The sequence below is a fragment of the Salvelinus sp. IW2-2015 genome, linkage group LG1 (assembly GCF_002910315.2).
Source record: "Salvelinus sp. IW2-2015 linkage group LG1, ASM291031v2, whole genome shotgun sequence".
NCBI lineage: Eukaryota > Metazoa > Chordata > Actinopteri > Salmoniformes > Salmonidae > Salvelinus > Salvelinus sp. IW2-2015.
Window position 1 is genome coordinate 44303375 of NC_036838.1, and position 18308 is coordinate 44321682.

The 18308-nt window shown below is 42.6% G+C and overlaps 1 protein-coding gene across 1 annotated transcript in view; it reads left to right on the plus strand.

Annotated features, from left to right (window-relative positions):
• Positions 1 to 18308, plus strand: part of LOC111968171 (receptor-type tyrosine-protein phosphatase gamma) — a 328528-nt gene that overhangs the window by 197037 nt on the left and 113183 nt on the right. The window contains exon 3 of the mRNA XM_070442954.1: positions 14667 to 14849. Within this exon, the coding sequence (XP_070299055.1) occupies positions 14667 to 14849 (183 nt within the window). The remainder of the gene's footprint in view (positions 1 to 14666; positions 14850 to 18308) is intronic.

Consider the following 18308-nt stretch of genomic DNA (forward strand, 5'->3'; position numbering starts at 1 on the left):
CTAACCCTAAATTGTTGACCAGTATTTTGGCTCACGGCCCCGCAATTTACTACTTGTTTCTACTACACCAACTTGCGAGTTGGTCATCTCCCGCTCATGTAGTTTATTTGCATCCTTTGATCCATACAGTGAGCAAGTCCTCCGCTTTCTCTCTGTTTGTCATTTCACTGGTTCTGCTTGTTTCGGGAAGCGGGGTGCGGACTGTATTTGGAAATTGCTGTCAAGAAGAGAGACACGGAAGCCTAGCGGGATGTATTTGCGAACCCACTGTAGCTCATAGAAAACTTTTTGGGAAACTCCTGTCAAGGAGAAAGACACGGAAGCCCAGCTATCCTAGCTAGCCTGTAGTTTCAAATGAAGGTCACTAATGCAGCAGCTGTGTTTAGTTTGCTCTATTCCGGGACAATGTGGACCGTCCAGACTTTCAATGTAGCAACTGTTTGCCCACAGAGGACTACAGGGGTGGGTACAAGTGGGTACTCTTAATGAACAAGTAGCTAACTTACACAAGCTACTGGGGAATCCATGTCCGCCTACTTTCTCTTTCTCTTCTACTCTTCTAGCTTGACGCCGCTCTGGCCTGGTGGGAGTGTCGCCTCCACAGCCGACTGGCCGGTGCTCAACAGGGATCTCTCCCCGAAGGGGTCTACCCCTTGGCTGGGGAATGGATGACTTAGTGGATGTTCCTATTCTTGACCCTACCAACCACCAAAAGAGGCGCATTACTCACCGTAGAGTCGAAAGAAGCAGCCTTTGGCAATAGGGGCTTCCTTGGCAATGGGAATCCAGAGGTTCCGGTGCCTTCAATCATAGGGGGCTTCCACTTCTAGATCGGATCTTCATCCTCTGTTCTGTCTACCTCTCCGATAGCTTCTACCTTGAGTTCAGATCTTCAGAGATCCCCACTCATCGGACCGTGAGGGTGTCTGAGAGTCTGGTCCCTTCATCAGCCTCAATGGATTCTACGGCTGGAAAGGGTCCATTAGGCCCCACCTCCCATCAATCCTTAAGGGGTCTTCTAAAGCACTTGAAGCAAAAGAATGGCCAGATTTCAACAGCTGTCTTCATAGACGGCTCTATGGTGAGAAACATCTCTGTGCTCTACTGGAGCACAAGTACAGGACATTACAAGGCTGCTTCCTACCGTTCTATGACACCTGCCGGGGGCTGACACTGTCGTTGTCCATATGGGGTCAAATGACATTAGGAGGGCTAGCTTGGAACTGCTGAAAATTGATTTTAAACAAGTGATTCTTTTTTTGGAAGATTCCTAAAAGCGGCCAATTATTTCAGGCCTGGTACCATTGCTGGGCCGTGGCTGTGAAAGATTCAGCAGGCTACTGGCATTACACACTTGGCTAAAAGACTACTGTAGCTCTGTTGGCATAACTTTCATAGATAACTTTGACACCTTTTGGAAACAGAAGATGCTCTATAGGAATGAATAATCTTAGCTCCTCGTTCGTGTCCATGCATTTCAAGGCTGCGTTGAGACAATGACTTATCAGTAACTAAGCCCTGCTCAGATAATCCCTACCATTGTGTTGCTGAGTTGTTGTAGTGCTGCTGCAAATGTACATTGTCCCAGGGCCGTTGGCAGTCATAATGTAAGTAACCTAATTTGTGTCCCTCTAACTCCCCTCTGTCAATCCTAACTATTGTATGCAGTAAACACGCGCCTATGAACAAGAGTTATACTGTTAGCATTGAAGAGGTTTTCCCTAGTAGAAAGCCCATTGTGTGCAGCTAACCCTGCACTATCAGCTCAAACATAAATATCACTGTCATGTCTACCTCTGATAAGCCTCCCAGTAAAGCAATAAAAACAATCAAGAAACAAGGTTCATGAAAGCTCCAACTTGCCCACTCAAGAAAAAGCTTCAAACTGTAACCAGTGCCTGCAACCTGGTTCAGGTTATCAGTCAATCTGCCAGGGTATTTACAAACAGCACAGGAATGAAACGCTGCAGAAATCTGTTTAAAAGCAGTATCCATATCCATCTGATGTAGTGATCATAATATAGTAGCCATATCTAGAAAAACCAAAGTCAATAAGTTTTGTAGTAATTCCTATGTTGAAGATGTAAAGAATATTTGCTGGTCTGTGGTGTGTAATGAGGAGCAACCAGACGCTACACTTGACACATTTATTAAATTACTTATTCCAGTTACTAATAAGCATGCACCCATTAAGAAAATGACTTTAAAAATGGTTAAATCCCTGTGGATTGATGAGGAATGTAAAACATGGATCAGAGGGATGAGGCAAAAGGAATGGCAAATAAGTCTGGCTGCACAGCCGATTGGCAAATGTACTGTAAATTGAGAAATCATGTGACTAAACTGAACAAAAAGTAGAAGAAAATGTATTATGAAACAAAGGGAAAGTCAGTTGTACAACTGAATGCATTCAATAGAAATGTGTCCTCAGCATTTAACCCAGCCCCTCTGAATCAGAGAGGTGCGGGGGGCTGCCTTAATCGACATCCATGTTATCGCCGCCCGGGGAACAGTGGGTTATCTGCCTTGCTCAGGGGCAGAACAACAGATTTTTACTTTGTCAGCTCGGGGATTCGATACAGCAACCTTTTGGTTACTGGCCCAATGCTCCTACAAGATAAATGATATAAAGAATGATAGTAAAAAAGCTTTGGAGCGCTTTAAATGAACATTTGAGCATAAAAGCAAACTTCGCTCCATAATTAATTGAATCAGATGGCTCATTCATCACAAAACCCACTGATATTGCCATCTACTTTTTTCATTGGCAAGGTTAGCAAACTTAAGCATGACATGCCAACTACAAATTCTGAACCTACACATTCCTGCATAACTGACCAAATTATGTTAGACGAGCATTGTCATTTTGAATTCCGAAAAGTGAGTGTGGAAGAGGTGAAAAAAATATTGTCTATCAACAATGACAAGCCACCTGGGTCTGACAACTTAGATGGAAAATTACTGAGGATGATAGCGTGATAGCGGACGATATTGCCACTCCTATTTACAATCTCTTCAATCTAAGCCTACAGGAAAGTGTGCCCTTAGGCCTGGAGGGAAGCAAAAGTCATTCCGCTACCCAAGAACAGCAAAGCACACTTTACTGGCTCAAACAGCCGACCAATCAGCCTGTTACCAGCCCTTAGTAAACATTTTGAAAAAAATGTGTTTGAGCAGATACAATGCTATTCACAGTAAACACATCACAACAGATTTTCAGCACGCTTATAGGGAAGGGCATTCAACATGTACAGATGGCACTTACACAACTGACTGATTGATAATAAAAAGATTGTGGGAGCTGTTAGACTTCAGTGCATCTTTGGACAGTATCGATCATAATCTTCTGCTAGAAAAAACGTATGTGTTATGGCTTTACATTCCATACTATATTGTGGATCGAGAGTTACCTGTCTAACAGAACACAGAGGGTGTTCTTTAATGTAAACGTCTCCAACATAATCCAGGTAGTCAGGCATTCCCTAGGGCAGCTGTCTAGGCCCCTTACTTTTTTCAATCTTTACTAATGACCTGCCACTGGCTCTGAGTAAAGCCTGTGTGTCTATGAAGCTGATGACTCAACACTATACACATCAGTGACCACAGCAAGTGAAATCCCTGCAACACTTAAAGAGCTGCAGTCAGTTTCAGAATGGATTGCAAGAAATAAGTCGGTCCTAAATATTTAAAAAACTAAAGCATTGTATTTCAGACAAATCATTCACTAAACTCTAAACCTCAACTAAATCTTGTAATCAATAATGTGGAAATTGAGCAAGTTGTGGAGACTGAACTGCTTGGAGTGACCCTTGGAGTAACCCATGGTCAAAACACATTGATGCAACAGTAGCAAAGATGTGGAGAGGTTTGTCCATAATAAAGCGTTGCTCTGACTTCGTAAAACCCTATTGAGCTGACAGACATTTTGCACTGTTTCGCTATGGCTGTAGTCATCAAACTAGCAAGAGGGCAATATTTTATTAATGTAGTAGTGTCCCCCCCAGAAAGCTATAACCTTCTTCCAGCCTTTAACCTGGAATTATTTATATATGTCTGAGAAAGAAAATAATTCAACCCACAATAAAGTTATAATAAAACATATACAAATATGATGATATGATAAAAAACAATGTTAATAAATAAGCCTTTTCATACTTTATAATATATCCATATATATACTCAGCAAGAAAATAAACATCCTCTCACTGTCATCTGCGTTTATTTTCAGCAAACTTAACATGTGTAAATATTTGTATGAAGATAACAAGATTCAACAACTGAGACATAAACTGAACAAGTTCCACAGACATGTGACTACCAGAAATTGAATAATGTGTCCCTGAACAAAGGGGGGGGGGGTCAAAATTTAAAGTAACAGTCAGTATCTAGTGTGGCCACCAGCTGCATTAAGTACTACAGTGCATCTCCTCCTCATGGACTGCACCAGATTTGCCAGTTCTTGCTGTGAGATGTTACCCCACTCTTCCATCAAATCACCTGCAAGTTCTTGGACATTTCTGGGGGGAATGGCCCTAGCCCTCACCCTCCGATCCAACAGGTCCCAGACGTGCTCAATGGGATTGAGATCCGGGCTGTTCGCTGGCCATGGCAGAACACTGACATTCCTGTCTTGCAGGAAATCACGCACAGAACGAGCAGTATGGCTGGTGGCATTGCCATGCTGGAGGGTCATGTCAGGAGGAGCCTGCAGGAAGGGTACCACATGAGGGAGGAGGATGTCTTCCCTGTAACACACAGCGTTGAGGTTGCCTGCAATGACAACAAGCTCAGTCCAATGATGCTGTGACACACCGACCCCAGACCATGACGGACCCTCCACCTCCAAATCGATCCTGCTCCAGAGTGCAGGCCTCGGTGTAATGCTCATTCCTTTGACGATGAACACGAATCCGACCATCACCCCTGGTGAGACAAAACCGCGACTCGTCAGTGAAGAGCACTTTTTGCCAGTCCTGTCTGGTCCATCGATGGTGTGTTTGTGCCCATAGGCACCGGTGATGTCTGGTGAGGACCTGCCTTACAACAGGCCTACAAGCCCTCAGTCCATTCTCTCTCAGGCTATTGTGGACAGTCTGATCACTGATGGAGGGATTGTGCAATCCTGGTGTAACTCGGGCAGTTGTTGTTGCCATCCTGTACCTGTCCCGCAGGTGTGATGTTCGGATGTACCGATCCTGTGCAGGTGTTGTTACACGTGGTCTGCCACTGCGAGGACAATCAGCTGTCCGTCCTGTCTCCTTGTAGTGCTGTCTTAGGCGTCTCACAGTAGGGACATTGCAATTTATTGCCCTGGCCACATCTGCAGTTCTCATGCCTCCTTGCAGCATGCCTAAGGCATGTTCACGCAGATGAGCAGAGACCCTGGGCATCTTTCTTTTGGTGTTTTTCAGAGTCAGTAGAAAGGCCTCTTTAGTATCCTAAGTTTTCATAACTGTGACCTTAATTGCCTACCGTCTGTAAGCTGTTAGTGTCTTAACGACCGTTCCACAGGTGCATGTTCATTAATTGTTTATGGTTCATTGAACAAGCATGGGAAACAGTATTTAAACCCTTAACAATGAAGATCTGTGAAGATGTTTGGATTTTTACGAATTATCTTTGAAAGACGGGGTCCTGAAAAAGGGATGTTTCTTTTTTTGCTGAGTTTAGTTATAATCTTTTTAGTTACATCAATGCAAAATATTTCACCTTCTTTATTACTTTACCAAACATATGACAATAGTGATAGTTAAAATCTGTTAAATTTGTGAACATCTAAATCAAGATCTGGGCCATTTAAACAGCTTGCGTCCGTCTGTCTTGTAGACAAGTGGAGAACGGCTATATAAAGGGATTGATTTTGTTGTTCTGAGCATATGCAATCTGTCTGTCTCCGACGTAAAACATTTTGTTTACTTCCACAAAAAAAAATCTTTACTTATTTTAGGTTTAAGGAAGTGTGTAGATCACATTCTTTATCGTAGAGCTATAAAAGTTTTGTATTCAGATCTGCCAACACAAGACATATTCAAGGATTGCTTTGAGAGCATGTGCACACCTGCTGACTGGGGTGTTTACGGACATATTCAATCAATCCCTATCCCAGTCTGCTGTCCCCACATGCTTCAAGATGGCCACCATTGTTCCTGTTTCCAAGAAAGCTAAGGTAACTGAACTAAATGACTATCACCCCGTTGCACTCACTTCTGTTATCATGAAGTGCTTTGAGAGTCTAGTCAAGGATCATATCACCTCCACCCTACCTGATAACCTAGACCCACTCCAATTTGCTTACCGCCCCAACAGGTCCACTGACGATGCAATAGCCATCACACTGCCCTAGCCCATCTGGACAAGAGGAATACCTATGTAAGAATGCTGTTCATTGACTACAGCTCAGCATTTAACACCATACTACCCTCCAAACTCATCATTAAGCTTGAGACCCTGGGTCTTAACCCCTCCCTGTGCAACTGGGTCCTGGACTTTCTGAAGGCCCGCCTCCAGGTTGTGAAGGTAGGAAACAACATCTCCACCCCGCTGATCCTCAACACTGGGGCACCACAAGGGTGCGTTCTCAGCCCTCTCCTGTACTCCCTGTTCACCCATGACTGCATGGCCATGCACGCTTCCAACTCAATCATCAAGTTTGCAGACGACACTACAGTGGTAGGCTTGATTACCAACAACGACGAGACAGCCTACAGGGAGGAGGTGAGGGCCCTCAGAGTGTGGTGTCAGGAAAACAACCTCTCACTCAACGTCAGCAAAACAAAGGAGATGATCGTGGACTTCAGGAAACAGCAGAGGGAACACCCCCCCATCCACATTGACTGGACAGTAGTGAAAAAGGTGGAAAGTTTTAAGTTCCTTGGCGTACACATCATGGACAAACTGAAATGGTCCACCCACACAGACAGCGTGGTGAAGAAGGCACAACAACGCCTCTTCAACCTCAGGAAGAAATTTGGCTTGTCACCTAAAACACCCACAAACTTTTACAGATGCACAATCGAGAGCATCCTGTCGGGCTGTATCACCGCCTGGTACGACAACTGCACCGCCCTCAACCGCAAGGCTCTACTGAGGTTGGTGCGGTCTGCACAATGCATCACCGGGGGCAAACTATCTGCCATCCAGGACACCTACAACACCCAATGTCACAGGAAGGCCAAAAAGATCATTAAGGACAACAACCACTCGAGCCACTGCCTGTTCACCCCGCTATCATCCAGAAGGCGAGGTCAGTAGAGGTGCATCAAAGCTGGGACCGAGAGACTGAAAAACAGATTTATCTCAAGGCCATCAGACTGTTAAACAGCAATCGCTAACATAGAGAGGCTGCTGCCAACATACAGACTCAAATCTCTAGCCACTTTAATAAATGGACTTAATAAAGGTATCACTAGTCAATTTTAAATAACGCCATTTTAATAATGTTTACATATCCTACATTACTCATCTGATATGTATATACTGTATCCTATACCATCTATTGCATCTTGCCTATGCCGCACATCCATCGCTCATCCATATATTTATATGTACATATTCTTATTCATCCCTTTACATTTGTGTGTAAAAGGTAGTTGTTGTGAATTTGTTAGATCACTTGTTAGATATTACTGCATTTTCTGAACTAGAAGCACAAGCGTTATCGCTACACTCGCATTAACATATGCTAACCATGTGTATGTGACCAATACAATTTCATTTGATTTGATTTAAGAACGCTATCAGCAAGGTAGGTCCTACAGGCCCTAGTTTTGTCTCACATGGACTACTGTCCAGTCATGTGGTCAGGTGCCACAAAGAGGGACTTTACAGTTGGCCCAGAACAGGGCAGCCCAGCTGGCCCTTAATGTACACGGAGAGCTAACATTAATAATATGCATGTCAATCTCTCCTGGCTCAAAGTAGAGAAGAGATTTAACTTTGTCACTACTTGTATTTGTGAGAGGTATTGACATGTTAAATGCACCGAGCTGTCTGTTTAAACTTCTAGCACACAGCTTGTACACCCATGCATACCCCACAAGACATGCCACTAGAGGTCTCTTCACAGTCCCCAAGTTCAGAACAGACTATATTCAGAAGTTCAGAACAGTACTACATAGAGCCATAACTACATGGAACTCCATTCCGCATCAAGTAAATCATGCAAGCACTAAAATTTGGTTTAAAAAAACAGATCAAAATACAGCTTATGGGACAGCGGGGACTGTGAAGATACACACATTCTCTCTCTCTCTCTCTCTCTCTCACACACACACTCGTTTTTTGTGTGTCTCTCTCTCTCTTCTATTAACTTCTCACTCTCAAATGTCTAATTTCTCTACCACATCCCAATTCCAGTTCAAATTAACCTTGTGTATTTGTTTACAGTGGTGGCCATTGTAATAGGTGTTGCTGGAGAGTGTACAGTAGGCTGTGTATTTTCCTCCAGGTGAAGAGGATTTAAGAGCGGCTTCTGTCGCGTTGGCTGCACTGGGAGATTACATATAATGCCTTGAGTGACTCTATTGGGCCTCTCCTGGCAAGGCGGAGATCACTGAAATACCAGCAGACCTCTCACAGCATTGATTTCTGCAATTTCCCACTAATCTTGATGGAATCACGGCCTTAGGAGAGGACCATAGAGCATCCTGAAATAGGTGCTGGAAAAACGGGTGGGAAATAGAATAGTGGTGCCATGCTTTGTTCTGTTCCTTGGAAAATGGCATATTTTTTCCAAAGGCAAATTCCCCCTAAGGTGTGTTTGCTTTTGGGTAACAATGCTGTCTTTGGGCAAACGTTTTATAATTGTGCTCTTTAAGCAGCCTCACACAATCATGGTTTTGTTTATGCAGCAAATTGAAATATGGCATTTTTTCAATATGAAATGAGCAAGGTCGCGAACGCTGAGGCTGTTGAAGAAATCTCTCGTAATTGACTGAAAAGCCTCTAGTCCCTGGAGGGTGAAAGCAACATGAAGGTGTATTTAAAGTGTTCATAATTCGCAGAAATAAAATGTGCATGCTCTCAAGAGAATCATAGACAATTGGCCATGAAAAATGCATAAAACATCAGAAATATCAAATCCTCTTCCTGTTGACCAGAATGTATGATTATTGTCTGTGATTTTCTCTGCTGATATCTCTGCCATGTTCTTGGTTGTCAGGGAGATAAGTATGTATTACCCCTCCACTCTGTGAATGTGATATACATACACTGTGTGCACAAAACATTGAGGACACATGCTCTTTCTATGACGTATACTGACCAGGTGAATCCAGGTGGAAGCTATGATCCCTTATTGATGTCACTGTTAAATCTACTTCAATCACTGTAGATGAAGGGGAGACATTTGAGACATGGATTGTGTATGTGTGTCATTCAGAGGGTGACTGGGCAAGACAAAAGATTGAAGTGCCTTTGAATGGGGTATGGTAGTAGGTTTGTGTCAAGAATTGCAAAGCTGCTGGGGTTTTCATGCGTTTCCCGTGTGTATCAAGAATGGTCCACCACACAAAGGACATCCAGCCAACTTGACACAACTGTGGGAAGCATTGGAGTCAACATGGGCCAGCATCCCTGTGGAACACCTTGTAGAGTCCACGCACCAACAAATTGAGGCTGTTCTGAGGGCCAACTCAATATTAGAAATTTGTTCCTAATGTTTGGTATACTCACAAGCCTAGTACATTTTAGGTGATTCACAATCCATTCCTTATCTATAACATAAATGTAACGGCAGCCTTCCCTCTCTTCACGAGAAGAGAGGGTGTAACAGGGATCGGACCAACACGCAGCGTAGCCAGTGCTCAACATGTTTAATAAAACGATAAACAGTGAACACTTAACACGATACAAAATAACAAAATGTGGCAAAACCGATACAGCCCTATCTGGTGCAGAGAAAACACAAAGACAGGAAACAACCACCCACAAACCCCAACACAAAACAAGCCACCTATATATGATTCCCAATCAGAGACAACACAAAACACCTGCCTCTGATTGAGAACCATATTAGGCCAAACATAGAAACAGACAAACTAGACACACAACATAGAATGCCCACCCAGCTCACGTCCTGACCAACACTAAAACAAGCAAAACACACAAGAACTATGGTCAGAACGTGACAATAAAAGAGAAGGCTTAAAGCTTAGATCCGTGATAGGCTAAACCGTGTCACTGGCTGCAACCAGGTGTATTTGTTATTGTTTTTGTTTTGAGGAAATGAGCATCCAGCATCATGCATAAAGAACGTATTATTACACACTCTGCTGTTTTATCACACGTGTAATGATTCCCAAGTGAAAAAATCTGTGTTCGTTGTTTGAAATAACATCTTTGTTGTTGTAATATTGCAAACGGACGTGGCAGTTTCATCGCTATGATTTCCAGCTTTAAAGGGATTGTTCACCCAAATTACAAAATTTCATATTGGTTTCCTTACCCTGTAAGCTTGTTGATTTTGCCTGTAATTGAAAACCAGTTTGTTTGGATAAAAAGGCCATTGTTTAATTATCTCTAAGTATCAATCTCTGGTAGGCAGAGGTCAAAGGGGAATGCAACGTTGATGTGACACCTGGTGACGTGCTTCTGGTTTTAGTTCTTCTCATGCTTGCTCGTCTCAGGAGGAAGGTCAATCGCACCAGGGGACACTGACTGACTGGCCCTGGCATTTTCTCATTACTGTGTGAGCTCACATAAATTCATGTTCCACTTATGCTCCATCATTATCTTATGATATTTAGATGGGTGTAATATGCTTTTAAAGGGATAATCCAACCCCAAATAAAAATCATGAAACTCCTGTCACTTTCATGAAAGCCTATATTCTATCACTGGGTAAAATAATAATTTTCCCCATGATTTAGCTTCTAAGTGGTCTGTCTGTGAAATTAGGAAATCGTGTAGGAACGCGTCATAGCTACATGGCTCCTCACTGGAGATGGGGATAACACACTGTCACATTTAATAACGCTTTTAAAACAATTACCTGCACTCCAGATTGTCAAATCAGCCAATAAATTGTCTAGAACGCATCCATCCGTTTATATCGTCATGACAAAGTACACAGTGCATTCGGAAAGTATTCAGACCCCTTGACTTTTTCCACATTTTGTTATGTTACAGCCTTATTCTAAAATGGATACAATTATTACAACTCGAATCAAGTTGTAGAAATATCTCAAGGATGATCAATGGAAACAGGATGCAACTGAGCTCAATTTCGAGTCTCATAGCAAAGGGTCTGAATACTTATGTAATTACATTTCTAAAAAACATTTTTCACTTTGTCATTATGGGTTATTGTGTGTAGGTTGATGAGGACATTTAATACATTTTAGAATAAGGCTGTAACGTAACAAAATGTGGAAAAAGGGAAGGGGTCTGAATACTTCCCGAATGCACTGTAGATTAGTATTGTGTAGTAACTACAATGTTGTTGATCCATCCTCAGTTTTATCCTATCACAGCCATTAAACTCTGTAACTGTTTTAAAGTCACCATTGACCTCATGGTGGAATCCCTGAGGGATTTCCTTTATCTCCTTCAACTGAGTTAGGAAAGACACCTGTATTTTTGTAGTGACTGGGTGTATTGATGCACCATCCAGTGGTCCCGTGTGGCTCAGTTGGTAGAGCATGGCGCTTGCAACGCCAGGGTTGTGGGTTCATTCCCCACGGGGGGACCAGGATGAATATGTATGAACGTTCCAATTTGTAAGTCGCTCTGGATAAGAGCGTCTGCTAAATGACGTAAATGTAAAATCCAGAGTGTAATGTCTGCTTTTTATTTTTTTTCCCCATCGACCAATAGGTGTCCTTCTTTGCAAGGCATTGGTCTTTGTGGTTGAATCTCTGTTTGAAATTCACTGCTCGACTGAGGGACCTTACAGATAATTGTATGTGTGGGGTACAGAGATGATGTAGGTATTCAAAAATCATGTTAAACACTATTATTGCACACAGTGAGTCGATGCAACTTGTTGAGCACATTTTTACATCCTGAACTTTTTTAGGCCTGTCATAACAAAGGGGTTGAATACTTATTGTTAACTCAAGACATTTCAGCTTTTCATTTTTGTAAATTTGTACAGTATAAATGTCTAAAAACATAATTACACTTTGACATTATGGGGTATTGTGTGTAGGCCAGTGACTCAAAATCTCGATTTAATCCATTTAAAATTCAGGCTGTAACACAACAAAATGTGGAAAAAGGCAAGGGGTGTGAATACTTTCTGAAGGCACTGTACTTCACATAGATGGGCTCAATCTAAAAAGTGTACAAAATTATTCAACTCAGTTTCTCTTTCTAGTATCATCTCGCAATGTGCCCTGTGTGTCTGTGGGAAACGTGGGAAAGGGCCGTTGTTGCCATAGCAAAGTGCTCTGCACTCGCTCTGGGCAGAGTTGAACTGCAAGTTGAACTCAGTGAGATACTTCGAAAGGTATAGTTGTTTAGGGATTTTACAGCTAGCTAGCTACATCACATGCTGATATTAACTTTGGTATTATTGTGTGTAGCTATGTTTGCTTACTAGCTACCTAACTAGCTAGCCAGCCCAGAGAAACAACATTGCATTTTGGGTTTTGTAGTCGACTTGAGCTGCAACATATTTCCACAACAATTTTCAAGTTGCTATCAACTTTGTTATAATGGCAGAAATAATGTTTTCATATTACTGTTATAAAACACGGTTCAACACTGTTAATCATAGGAATTTGTGCATTGGGGTTGATTATCCCTTTAAGTAACATGTTCAGATATGCCTATAAAGATTCAACATGTTGAGATAGGACATGGAAGATTCAACATGTTTTGAGATAGGACATGGAAGATTCAACATGTTTTGAGATAGGACATGGAAGATTCAACATGTTTTGAGATAGGACATGGAAGATTCAACATGTTTTGAGATAGGCAGCATCTGTATTGCCTTATGCATGGGCCAGATGTATTTCTGTTAGTTTGTTTAGTGTAAAGGTTGTTTACTTGTCCGCTTGTCTCTCTTCTCAGTGCAGCAACTCTCTGCACACATTGGCTGCATTAAAACAATGACTAATGGCTTCACACCAGCTCTCCACTGCATTAATTACAAGTCCGCGGCTGCCTGGATCCATACCCTGCGCTCTCCTATATGAAACCCAGACCTCTCAAATCAATACACCCCAAGGCTAGGATAGGGGGCAAGAGAAGAGGATGCTTCCTAATTCAATTAAATAGAAATTACCAAATGCTCCGGACGCGCGTGGGGCATGAGTAATCATAGACAAATTAATTTTAGAACCCCGGGAGACCAGTGTAGCTTTCAATTATGGGTGCACTTTAGCCCGAGTGTGCATGCTGCGGACATAGGGGGTAGTAGGAGTGGGCAGAGTGAATAGGAGTGGGCCCTGCCCCTTCATTCCATCCTTAAGACAGAGGGCAGCCAAAGCCTTCACTGTAGAAAGAGGACAGGAGAACATAATGCAGGGGAAAGTCAATAGATCTCGAGGTTAGGACACAATGAAGCATATCTATTGGAGATTAGGATTATGATTAGATGCTGTATGTCCCTTTCATATCAAATGCTTACAGCGTGTTGTGCAGTTGTAATCATTGTACAAGGTTAAATGATTGATTTCTCAGTTCCTTGTATAATAAATTAAACTTGACATGGCTTGTAGTCTGAGTTTGTGTTAAGAGATAGCCACACCCTCTGTTCCTATGTCCCATCATGAGACAGATACTGTAGCACTATTTAGCTAATGCTTCCAATTATTATATACATTAATATAATGCACTTACTAATATCTAAAGTACTTCTGCATTTAAAATCAATTAGGTGGAATGTTTATGGGTGTGGGGTGCTGTTGTATTCACTGAATCAGTTGAATTATATTGTAAATGTTGTTGGGATATTTATAGCTTTGTTGAATGTGTTTTTCTAGTGTGTTATCCACAACCAAATGAATTCCCCTTCACTGGACACTAAGGAATCACTTGACTTCACTTGGCTGGTCTGGTGTTTCATGGTTGGGTGGTTATTGAAGACTGTGACCCCACACTGAGGACACCATGCCTGCTCTGCTTACAAGTGTATAGGGAGAGGAGATTGACTATCTATATTCTCCCTCCTCCACTGTTTCCATGGCATTGACCCTGTCCTATCTCTCTCTCTCTCTCTCTTACCCTCTCTGTCCTTCTCTCTGTTTGCTTTATTTGAGGGAGGTGGCAGGAGATTGGTGACATTTCCACCCTGCTCCTCTCCCTGTCTTGACTCTGTGCTACATGGAGGTGTCTGGTCTCACACCGGGACTTGCCATTCATCTAAGAGTGTGGGGTTTCATCTCTGAGTACACTGCCCTTACCTCCTCATGGGTTAGGAGGTGTAGCTTTGTTCACATTCTGATAAAAATACCACATATGTGCCTGCATTATGGGAAGCAAAGTTTAACTGCAGGTCAACATCAGAGGGAATCTACTGGTGGTTCCTTTTTGGAAAATGAGTGCCATTTAAGACTGCATTATTCCACCCAAAAAATGAATGATCACTTTTCTGCATTATGTGTATGAAAATTCACTTTCTCTGCTGATTAGCGGACCAAATGGTTGGCTCTGGTTGGATGGCAAAACCACATTGTATCGTATGGAATACATATATCGTATTCTTTCTTATCATCCAGGTACGTACGGGCCAGAGGAGGGCTGGTCATCAGCCTACCCAGAATGCAGAGAGAGGAACCAATCCCCAATCAACATCGCAGATCAGGACAGCAAGGTGTCCATGGAGTATCAGGAGCTAGCTTTGGACGGATTTGAGACAGAGTCCTCCAACAAGACTTCAATGAAGAACACTGGCAAAACAGGTGAGATTCACAGTTCCCCAATGTCTGTTTACCCTCTCCTTCCCTTGGTTATGTAAATACAGTATAGATACGTCTGAACATATTATGAGGTACCTACAGTGCTTTCAGAAAGTATTCAGACCCCTCGACTTTTTGTTACGTTACAGCCTTATTCTAAAACATATTAGATCGTTTTTTCCCTTCATCAATCTACACACAATACCCCATAATGACAAAGCAAAAACAGGGTTTTAGAATTTTTTACAAATTTATACAAGTAAAAAACTGAAATATCACATTTACATAAGTATTCAGACAATTTACTCAGTACTTTGTTGAAGTACCTTTGGCAGCGATTACAGCCTTGAGTCTTCTTGGGTATGACGGTACATTCTTGGCACACCTGTATTTGGGGAGTTTCTCCCATTATTTTCTGCAGATCCTCTCAAGCTCTGTCAGGTTGGATGGGGAGCATTGCTGCACAGCTATTTCCAGGTCTCTCCAGAGATGTTCGATCAGGTTCAAGACCGGGCTCTGGCTGGGCCACTCAAGGACATTCAGAGACTTGTCCCGAAGCCTGCGTTGTCTTGGCTGTGTGCTTAGGGTCGTTTTCCTGTGGGAAGGTGAACTTTCACCCCAGTATGAGGTCCTGAGCGCGCTGGAGCAGGTTTTCATCAAGGATCTCTCTGTACTTTGCTCAGTTCATCTTTCCCTCGATCCTGACTAGTCTCCTAGTCCCTGCCTCTGAAAAACATCCCCACAGCATGATGCTGCCACCACCATGTTTCACCATAGGGATGGTGCCAGGTTTCCTCCATACGTGGCGCTTGGCATTCAGGCCGAAGACAGAGAATCTTGTTTCTCATGCTCTGAGAGTCCCTTAGGTGCCTTTTGGCAAACTCCAGGCGGGCTGTCATGTACCTTTTACTGAGGAGTGGCTTCCGTCTGGCTACTCTACCATAAAGGCGTGATTGGTAGAGTGCTGCAGAGATGGTTGTCCTTCTGGAAGATTCTCCCATTTCCACAGAGGAACACTGGAGCTCCGTCAGAATGACCATCGAGTTCTTGGTCACCTCTTGGTGGTTCCAAACCTCTTTCAGGTATTTCTGTTTTTTATTTTTAATAAATTTGAAAACATTTCTAAAAACCTGTTTTCGCTTTGTCATTATGGGTTATTGTGTGTAGATTGATGAGGAAAAAATATTTAATACATTTTAAAATAAGGCTGTAAATTAATTAACAAAATGTGGACAAAGGGAAGGGGTCTGAATACTTTCCGAATGCACTGTATTTTTAGTATAACATTAGAGTACATGAAAATCACACTATATACATACAGATCTTAGGATCTTGATTTGATCACTCTTATGTTGCTGAGAAAGTTCCTCCACTGCAGGAAATACAGGTGAGCTTTGTGATTTACATAAATGAACTGAAAACCCACTCTAACACACGGTTATGCTAACAGTATTGTACCTATCATGTAGCCTACTTTTGGCCAGCTAATAGCCTAACCACTGACCAAGCAACATTATGGACTTAACGTAGAAATCCTGACAATATACTGTAGGTCAAATGAAGATCTTACATCTGTACGTTCAAGTAGTTTAAAAGTGACATGCACAGCAGTCCAATACAATATTTGTGGTAGGAGCGGATTTGCACACAAGTGATGCCTCCATATTAGTGAATCTGTCATTGGTACAGATGAAAACCTGAAAAAAACTAAATTCAGCATTTATAGCATTTCATGGATTTTCCCTGTCTAAGACAGGCATTTTTCACAATATCTATCTGTCACAAAGATGGATGTCCTCTCTTTCTGCCTACAAATGGAGTTAAAATGCTTGTGGGAGCAGGGGCCACAGGTGGCTGGCATCCGTATTGACAGCAGTCACAACAGGGCCAGCTGTCCTATTAAGGCTCTCTCTGCAGACCTGGGGAAAATAATGTGACTAGTGTGATTTCTATATTGTCAGATATTTTATTATATTAATCTCTCTGAACATAATGTGGCATGTATGAACTGGTGTTGTCCCTGGTCCATCTCTCCCAAGTGGAGACCCTAAATGGACGCCTGTATGTGCTTTAAAAAAAACATACATCTTGTATACCTTGTAATCCCTCTATCAGTGAGTGATATATTGTGTTCTATCAAATAATGAAGATCTTATAGAGGGAATAGCCCATAAAGCTTTGCCATATTTCTATCAAGGCTAACGCTGATGGAATTTCAAGCTCCCTCTAGTAGGGAGTATGTGAGTCAATAGCCCACATTCCTCACTAGTGGGGGGGGTGAGTAAATGGCTTGTTGTTGAGATTGGAGGCCATGTCTTTGTGAGGCTGAAGGAGAGTCAGGTTCATCTGGTGGGGGACTGTACGTCTTCTCCCCTGGGAATGGGCTGCTTCCCCCTGAGAAGTGTATTAGTGTCCCTGTCCTGGCATCGCTCAGTGATAGAGAGGAGACAGAGAGAGAGAGAGAACGAGAGAGACTCCTTAACTCACTCGGCATGAGAAATGTCTGTCCCTGATCGCATGGTGTTTCTCAGAACCTCTGATGTCCGTAGCCATCTCTTCCAAAGGTCATGGTTTGTTAAAGGACTAGGGCTACTTCTGAGCTGTCTCCTCTACAGGCATGATCGGGGGAAAATCAGTGTAGCACAGGTATTATAATGGGTTAGCGTAGCGGTGCCGCAGCCCACCAAATCAAATGAAGTTCTAACACAAACAACAGTAGCAGAACAAAATAGAGCGCAGCTTCTTGACTCTGCGTACTCCATAATGCACGCCTAACAAGACAAACATCCTCTTGTTGTGCAATGCATTATTTATACATTCTCCACTATTTATAAATGACAGCTGAGTATTTCACGGTAATACCTGTTGTATTCAGCGCATGTGACAAATACAATTTGATTTGATTGACATAATCACCTAAAGCGTCTCTGAATAATGGATGCTTCAATCAGCTTCTTTTAAAAGTGCTCCTGCTTCTGTGAAAGCTGTAGCCTTGGCTGAACTCTGACCCTGTCACCTTGAAGCAGGAAGTCATTATAGATGTCTCACGGCCAGAAGAACGGTGTCATGGTTTTTGAGGGGGAAAGGAGGGCGGCTGGAAGAAGAGGGATGAAGGGAGAATACTTTCCCAGAATCATATCAAATAAACCTTTTTAAGAAATTCATGAGGACTTGGAGCCCTGAAGAAATATTTGCATTGATCACGGCTTTATTTTCATATATGCCCCCGGTTTTCACACATTGCTGTCCATGGTCTCGCTGGTTTAGCGTCTAATTCCGGCTCGCCTGTTAGCGCGCCCAAACACTGGCTCCCATCGCTAATGAAACTCCCAGGGCTTGCCTTCCCCTCACACGCTGGATTAGGACTCTGAATCAACAAAAGGCAAAAACAAATGATGAAAAAAGAGAGCAAGATATGTGTTTTTCTTTCTGCATGCTGTGCTCTGAAGACTAATGTAAGCT